Raw genomic sequence first — 8469 nt, 5'->3', positions numbered from 1 at the left:
GTCCTCTACAGCTGGACGTGACACATCTGTCCTCTACAGCTGGACGTGACACATCTGTCCTCTACAGCTGGACGTGACACATCTGTCCCTCTACAGCTGGACGTGACACATCTGTCCCTCTACAGCTGGACATGACACATCTGTCCCTCTACAGCTGGACATGACACATCTGTCCTCTATACCTGGACATGACACATCTGTCCTCTACAGCTGGACGTGACACATCTGTCCTCTACAGCTGGACATGACACATCTGTCCCTCTACAGCTGGACATGACACATCTGTCCTCTACAGCTGGACATGACACATCTGTCCCTCTACAGCTGGACATGACACATCTGTCCTCTACAGCTGGACATGACACATCTGTCCTCTACAACTGGACATGACACATCTGTCCTCTACAGCTGGACATGACACATCTGTCCCTCTACAGCTGGACATGACACATCTGTCCCTCTACAGCTGGACATGACACATCTGTCCTCTACAGCTGGACATAGTTCTGTGTGAGGAGTATGAATGACGAGAGACGAAAGTGATTTTTGGGATTTGTCTGGATGCAGTACCTGGTTTTATGTCACAGCGGGTTTCCTCAGTAATCTTTAGGACCTGGACTCTCTCGGTGTAAGGGTCAGCCGGCTGGCACAGCCTGGAGCCGCCATGCTGCGTGAGAACCTGCACCGAGCTTTTCACATTTAATGTCGAGGCAGGGGACGAGATCAGCCCGTCAGTCTGAAGCAGGACAGACTGGTGCCTAACTTCCCGAGTTGCCAAGGTAACCCCCGAGGGATGCTGGCGGGATCTAATAAAAGGAAAGAATGAAAGGACGTGATGCATGTCCTCGTACACACACACACACACACACACACACACACACACACACACACACACACACACACACACACACTCTCTCTCAGTGTGAGTGATTGCACTGCAAATGGTTGAAAAGAGAGCTGATGAGATCCTGAGAGGAGCGGCGGCGGCGAGGAGGAGGCGAGGAGAGGAGATTTAAAACCGGGGCGATGGCAGCTGGGATCAAGTGGGACAAGAAGTCTGCATCCTGACCTCTGTGATGGTTTAACTCGCCCCCATTGAGCCCAGAGCCTTCATTTAATTCCCCAGCTCATCTCCGTGCATCACAGCAGCAGAGACAATAATAAGAACTCTGGATCCTCTGACCTACAACCTGTCTGTCTGTCTGTCTGTCTGTCTGTCTGTCTGTCTGTCTGTCTGTCTGTCTGTCTGTCTTAGTGCCACGAGGCGTCCATCGCCATCTACAGCAGCATGGAGAACCAGCGGCTCTCTCATTGGGTCTTCATCTCCGTGGTCTCCATGATCTTCTGCCTCATCATCTACTCTCTCACAGGTGTGTGCACTCAGATTCTGTCCACACATCAGGAGATCAGCGTCAGCGTCCGAGGACTTACAGTGTGTTTATGGCTGTCGTCTGGTCCACACGTGTGATTGCAGCTCGGACTGACTGCACTCATATTTTCTAGAGATCTTCAAACTGTGACTCCGCTGACATTTCCAACAGTGCCACCCTGACCTTCAGGCGTTCACCTGCAGGAAGCCAATAACCATCAAACCTTTAATTTGTCCTTTTGATCGACGAGCAAACACGTGAAACTGAGCCAACATGCTGAAGTACGCTGGTACACCATGCATGACAGGTTTCATCATCAGCATGTTGGCAAACAAACAAAGCAGCACAGGCGAACGTGATATTTCATTTTCAGTCACTTTGAATTAGTTGCTGCTTCCTCGGCTCGGCTCTAAGTTATGTTCTGTGAGACCCGGTCCATTTCACTTGATTAATCCAGCCAGTAAAAAGTGTCGTCGTCGTTCTGTTTGTGCTGAGTCAGTCGACTCGGTCGCCGTTCGACTGGAAATGCCAGTTTTGTTTTTTTTCAGACGGATGAGGAGATTTCCTTTGTTGCAGGGGCTTATGGGTACCTGACGTTCGGAAAGGGCGTGAAGGCCGACATCCTCATGTCGTACACCGGAGACGACATCCTGATGCTCGTCGCCAGGCTGCTGTTCGGAGTCTCCATCATCACCATCTACCCCATCATCCTGCTGCTGGGCAGGTCAGGCCTCCGTCAATTCATCACTTAAATAAAGTCGTACCCACGACCTCTGACCCCCGATCACTGACCACAAACACTCCGTCCTGCTCATCAGGTCGGTCATCCAGGACCCCCTGCTGAGCTGGCGGCGGAGGCGTGAAGGTGCGGTGACGGTGGACTTCGAAAGCCACAGCCGCTACGTGCTGACGGTGCTGTGGATCACGGCCACGCTGCTCATCGCCATGTTCGTACCCGACATCAGCAAGGTCATCAGCGTCATCGGAGGGATCAGCGCCTTCTTCATCTTCATCTTTCCAGGTAACGCTGCGCTTTAACGGACACGCCTTCTGTCCGCTGCGTTCGTCCTGTCACACCTTCACCTGTGCTCCACCTTCACCTGTGCTTCACCTGTGCTTCACCTTCACCTGTGCTTCACCTGTGCTCCACCTTCACCTGTGCTCCACCTGTGCTTCACCTTCACCTGTGCTTCACCTTCACCTTCACCTGTGCTTCACCTTCACAGGACTCTGTTTGATGTTCGCCATGCAGTCGGAGCCGGTGTCCTGGAAGACCAGGTGAGAGGCGAGCAGGTCCCCCTGTCTCCAGTCTTTATGGTACCCACCTTCAGGTCAGAACGAGTCCGTGATTAGAACTCTGAACCATCGAGTTCATGACGAATGTTTGACAGGGGATGGTGCAGGGTGTGAATACAGTCACTGCCTCACTGACAACAAATGATACAATATGAATAAATGCAGAAATAAATCAAACGGATAAAATAATACATCATGAAAAAGGCTATATCTGTATTTTATATTTATATATATTTATGTATTTCTATATTTAATTATTTCTCATGTGTTTTTATTTCATTTCTATATTTAATACACACCCCTTCAGACTGATTTAGGTCCGTCTCCTTAATTAGCATACAATAATAATGAATAAATCTGACTTTTTTCTCAAATACTTTTTCATAATAATGAATAAATCTGACTTTTTTCTCAAATACTTTTTCCTCAAAATTTGACTTTTTTCTTGAAAATTCTGACTTTTTTTCTCAGTTAATTTATACTTTTAACATTTTGACTTTTTCCCCAAGATTTTTTTTTCATAATTCAGATTTTTTCCTTAAAAATCTGACTTATTTCCCCAAATTCTGAATTTTTTCTCAAAATTCTTTTTTTTTCTCAAATATTTTTTTGCTTAAAATCTGACTTGTTTCCTCAATTCTGACTTTTTTCCCCCTTAAAAATCTGACTTTCAGATTTAATTTATACTTTTGACATTTTTACTTTTTTTCTTTAAAAACTTGATTTGTTTTCTTTCCTTACCTTTCAAATCTGACTTTTCCCTCAAAATTCTGATTTTTTTTCCTTAAAAATGTGACTATTTTCCTGAAAATTCTGACTTTTTTTTCTCAGTTAATTCATACTTTTGAGATTTTTACTTTTTTCCTTAAAAACTTGACTTTTTCCCCAAATTTTTTCCTCAAAATTCTGACTTTTTTCCCCAAATTCTTCTCTTTTTTTTAAAATATTTTTTTGCTTGAAATCTGACTTGTTTCCTTAATTCTGACTTTTTCCCCCTTTGTTCACAAAAATTCTGACTTTCCCCTCAAAATTCACATTTTTCCTTTAAAAATCAGACTTTTTTTCTCAGAATTCATTCATACTTTTTACACATTTTACAAACCAGTACAGTATTATAAAGGATTATTTTAGCATTACAAAGGACAGAAACATATTTAAAAAATGAATACATTTTGAAGAAGATCTTTATTTATCATATATTAATTTATTTTATTTCTGTTTCCCTTGTTCCTTTGTCGTCTCCAGAGTCGTCCTCACAGTTTGGGGAGTGATCACTCTGCTCTGTGGAGCGTTCATCTTCGGCCAGAGCACCACCACCGCTGTCATGCAGGCGCTCGGAAAGATCTGACCCGTTCTTGGTGCCTCGCTGTGATCCAGTGATGACGAGACCTTAACTTGAACCCTTCAACAGCCCACGGTCAACTGTGGACCCCTGAACAACCAAGAAGTCCCTCAGAACTTACCTACCTTCTGGTCTTTACCACTGTGGACCAAACCCTCGTTCCTTTAGCTTGAGTAATCACGTGGTGTCGGCCTGTTTCCACGCTGAGATGATCTGATCAGGATTTTCTGCAGTTTGATCTACAGTTGTCCTCAACTTTTTGAAGAACATTATATTTCACTTATGTGTGATCGATTAGGAGGCCTGATTGAGAGACCTGTTGGACCTGTCTTATCATAAACATAAGACACTGAGGAGGATGGAGGATGTTTAGATGTTCCTGTGCATGCATGTTTAAAAAGAAAGCGCTGCATATACTCATGAAGTATGTCATGTATGAGTAAATGAAAAAATAACTGAATAAAACTTTTATATGAAACCTTTGAATGTGTAACTGTTTGAGGAACACTCTGGTGAGTTAGTGTTGCGCCGACACAAAGTTTTGAGACTCAGAAATCCTGCCTTTTATTTCTGCTGTGAAGTTGAACATTTAAACATGGGGACTTATAGAGACTGACTTTTTTTTTTAAAAAGTTAATTTTAAGAAAGTCAAAATTTTGAGGAAAAAAAGAGGTTTTTTTAAAAAGACAATTTTCCAAAGTCAAATTTTTTGTAAAAAAAAACAATTTTCTGAGAAAGATAAAAAAAAAACTGAAAAGATCGCATTTTTTTTGGAAAAAATGACATGTTATAAAAAGATCGCAATTTTTTATTAAAGATTGAAAATTTTTTAAAAGAACGCAATTTTCTGAAGTCAAAAATCTGAAAAAATATCGTAATTTTCCAGAAAGAATGAGATATTCATAAAAAAGATTTACATTTTTTTTCAAAAGATCGCTTTTTTTTTTTAAATAACGCAATTTTCTGAGAAAGATTTTAAAAAATCTGAAAAAAGATTGGAATTTTCCATAAAACACATGTTCATAAAAAGATCGTAATTTTTTTTTAAGAATAAAACACATGTTCATAAAAAGATCGTAATTTTTTTTTAAGATCGCAATTTTTTTAAGAACGGAATTTTCTGAAGTCAAAAATCTGAAAAAATATCGTAATTTTCCAGAAAGAATGAGATATTCAAAAAAAGATTAATTTTTTTTTCAAAAGATCGCTTTTTTTTTAAAGATCGCAATTTTTTTTTTAAAAAAACAACAAAATTTTCTGAGAAAGATAAAAAAAACTGAAAAAATATCGTAATTTTCCAGAAAAAAATGATATTCATAAAAAGATCGTAATTTTCTTTTTTAAAAAAGCATTTTTTTTAAAAAAAAGAAGGCAATTGTGGAAAAGAAGATTTTTTTTAAATTAATTTTAAGAAAGTCAGAATTTTGAGGAAAAAAGATTGCTTTTTTTTAAAAGGCAATTTTCCGAAGTCAATTTTTTATATTAAAAAAAAACAACACAATTTTCTGAGAAAGATTAAAAAAAACCTGAAAAGATTGCAGTTTTTCCTGGAAAAAATATTCATAAAAAGATCGCAATTTTTTTTAAAAGAACGCAATTTTCCAAAGTCAAATTTTCTGTAAAAAAAACAACACAATTTTCTGAGAAAGATTTTTAAAAAATCTGAAAAAAGATCGAAGATCGAATTTTCCAGGAACAGAAAAGACTGTTCATAAAAATATCGCAATTTTTTTTAAAGATTGCAATTTTTAAAAAAAGAACGCAATTTTCTGAAGTCAAAAATCTGAAAAAATATCGTAATTTTCCGAAAGATGAGATATTCTTAAAAAGATTTACATTTTTTTTTAAAAAGATCGCCATTTTTTTTTATACCGCAATTTTTTTTTAATACCTTTTCTGAGTCAATTTTTAAAAAACAACAAAACACAATTTTCTGAGCCGTAAAAAAAAAGATCGGATTTTCCAAAATAGAATTTCATTCATAAAGTCGCACTTTTCTTTTTTAAAAATGCATTTTTTTTTAAAAAGAAGGCAATTTTCGACGCAAATTTTTTGTGAAAAAAACACAATTTTCTGAGAAAGATAAAAAAAAAAAACTGAAAAAGATCGCAGTTTTTTGGAAAAAAAGATCGCCCAATTTTTTTTTAAAAGAACGCAATTTTCCGAAGTCAAATTTTTCTGAGAAAGATTTTAAAAAATCTGAAAAAGATTGTAATTTCCAGAAGAAAAAATTGGATGTTTATAAAAAAGATTTACATTTTTATTTAGAAAGATTTTTTTTTAAATAACACAATTTTCTGAAGTCAATTTTTTTTTAAAACAACACAATTTTCTGAGAAAGATTAAAAAAAATCGGTACAAAGATCGGAATTTTCCAGAAAAGACATGTTCATAAAAAGATCGCAATTTTCTTTTTTAAAAATGCATTTTTTTTTAAAAAAAGAAGGCAATTTTCCGAAGTCAATTCTTTGTAAAAAAAAAAAAAAACAATTTTCTGAGAAGATAAGATTAAAAAAAAAACTGAAAAAAATCGCCGTTTTTTGGAAAAAAAGATCGCAATTTTTTTTAAAAAGAACGCAATTTTCCCAAAGTCAATTTTTTTAATTAGTATACAATAATAATGAATAAATCTGACTTTTTTCTCCAATACTTTTTCCTCAAAATTTGACTTTTTTCTTGAAAATTCTGACTTTTTTTCTCAGTTAATTTATACTTTTACATTTTGACTTTTTCCCCAAGATTTTTTTTTCATAATTCAGATTTTTTCCTTAAAAATCTGACTTATTTCCCCAAATTCTGAATTTTTTCTCAAAATTCTTTTTTTTTCTCAAATATTTTTTTGCTTAAAATCTGACTTGTTTCCTCAATTCTGACTTTTTTCCCCCTTAAAAATCTGACTTTCAGATTTAATTTATACTTTTGACATTTTTACTTTTTTTCTTTAAAACTTGATTTGTACGGAGCCCCTAAAGGGACCTGGTGAAAGAAAAAAAAGGGACATTGTGTGAAAGAAAAAAAATGAAGTGTTTCTGGTGCGCACCAGAAACTTTCTCGTGCGCACCAGAAACTTCTCGTGTCACCAGAGAAATTCCCGTGCGCACCAGAACTTTCTGTGCGCACCAGAAACTTTTTGGTGGTCCCACTAAAAAGTTCTGGTTCGCACTAGAAACACTTCCGTTTTTTTTTCTTTCACCATGTCCCTTTAGGGGCTCCGTAGATTTGTTTTCTTTCCTTACCTTTCAAATCTGACTTTTCCCTCAAAATTCTGATTTTTTTCCTTAAAAATGTGATATTTTCCTGGAAATTCTGACTTTTTTTCTCGTTATTCATACTTTTGACATTTTTACTTTTTCCTTAAAAACTTGACTTTTCCCCAATTTTTTCCTCAAAATTCTGACTTTTTTCCCCAAATCTTCTCTTTTTTTTTTAAAATTTTTTTTGCTTGAAATCTGACTGTTTCCTTAATTCTGACTTTTCCCCTTTGTTCACAAAAATTCTGACTTTCCCCTCAAAATCACTTTTTCCTTAAAAATCAGGATTTTTTTCTCAGTTCATTCATACTTTTTACACATTTTACAAACCAGTACAGTATTATAAAGGTATTTTAGCATTACAAAGGACAGGAAACACATTTAAAAAATGAATACATTTTGAAGAAGATCTTTATTTATCATATATTAATTTATTTTATTTCTGTTCCCTTGTTCCCTTTGTCGTCTCCAGAGTCGGCCTCACAGTTTGGGAGGTGATCACTCTGCTCTGTGGAGCGTTCATCTTCGGCCAGAGCCCACCCCACCGCTGTCATGCAGGCGCTCGGAAAGATCTGAACCGTTCTTGGTGCCTCGCTGTGATCCAGTGATGAGCGACCTTAACTTGAACCCTCAACAGCCCCGGTCAACTGTGGACCCCTGAACAACCAGAAGTCCCTCAGAACTTACCTACCTTCTGGTCTTTACCCTGGGGACCAAACCCTCGTTCCTTTAGCTTGAGTATCACGTGGTGTCGGCCTGTTTCCACGCTGAGATGATCTGAACGGATTTTCTGCAGTTTGATCTACAGTTGTCCTCAACTTTTTGAAGAACATTATATTTCACTTATTGTGATCGATTAGGAGGCCTGATTGAGAGACCTGTTGGACCTGTCTTATCATAAACATAAGACACTGAGGAGGATGGAGGATGTTTAGATGTTCCTGTGCCTGCATGTTTAAAGAAAGCGCTGCATATACTCAGAAGTATTCATGTATGAGTAAATGAAAAATAAACTGAATAAAACTTTTATATGAAAACTTTGAATGTGTAACTGTTTGAGGAACACTCTGGTGAGTTAGTGTTGCGCCGACACAAAGTTTTGAGGACTCAGAAATCCCGCCTTTTATTTCTGCTGTGAAGTTGAACATTTAAACATGGGGACTTATAGAGACTGACTTTTTTTTAAAAAAAGTTAAATTTAAGAAAGTCA

The 8469-nt window shown here is 37.3% G+C and overlaps 1 protein-coding gene across 1 annotated transcript in view; it reads left to right on the top strand.

Annotated features, from left to right (window-relative positions):
* Positions 1 to 4484, top strand: part of slc38a8a (solute carrier family 38 member 8a) — a 12626-nt gene extending 8142 nt beyond the window's left edge. The window contains exons 6-10 of the mRNA XM_027284792.1: positions 1256 to 1370; positions 1947 to 2094; positions 2189 to 2391; positions 2597 to 2648; positions 3912 to 4484. Coding sequence (XP_027140593.1) covers positions 1256 to 1370; positions 1947 to 2094; positions 2189 to 2391; positions 2597 to 2648; positions 3912 to 4014 — 621 coding nt within the window. The 3' untranslated portion in view covers positions 4015 to 4484. The remainder of the gene's footprint in view (positions 1 to 1255; positions 1371 to 1946; positions 2095 to 2188; positions 2392 to 2596; positions 2649 to 3911) is intronic.
* Positions 4485 to 8469: the final 3985 nt, after the last annotated feature.

The sequence above is a fragment of the Larimichthys crocea genome, chromosome XII, assembly GCF_000972845.2.
Source record: "Larimichthys crocea isolate SSNF chromosome XII, L_crocea_2.0, whole genome shotgun sequence".
Lineage (NCBI taxonomy): Eukaryota > Metazoa > Chordata > Actinopteri > Sciaenidae > Larimichthys > Larimichthys crocea.
This window is presented reverse-complemented; position numbering and strand designations above follow the sequence as displayed.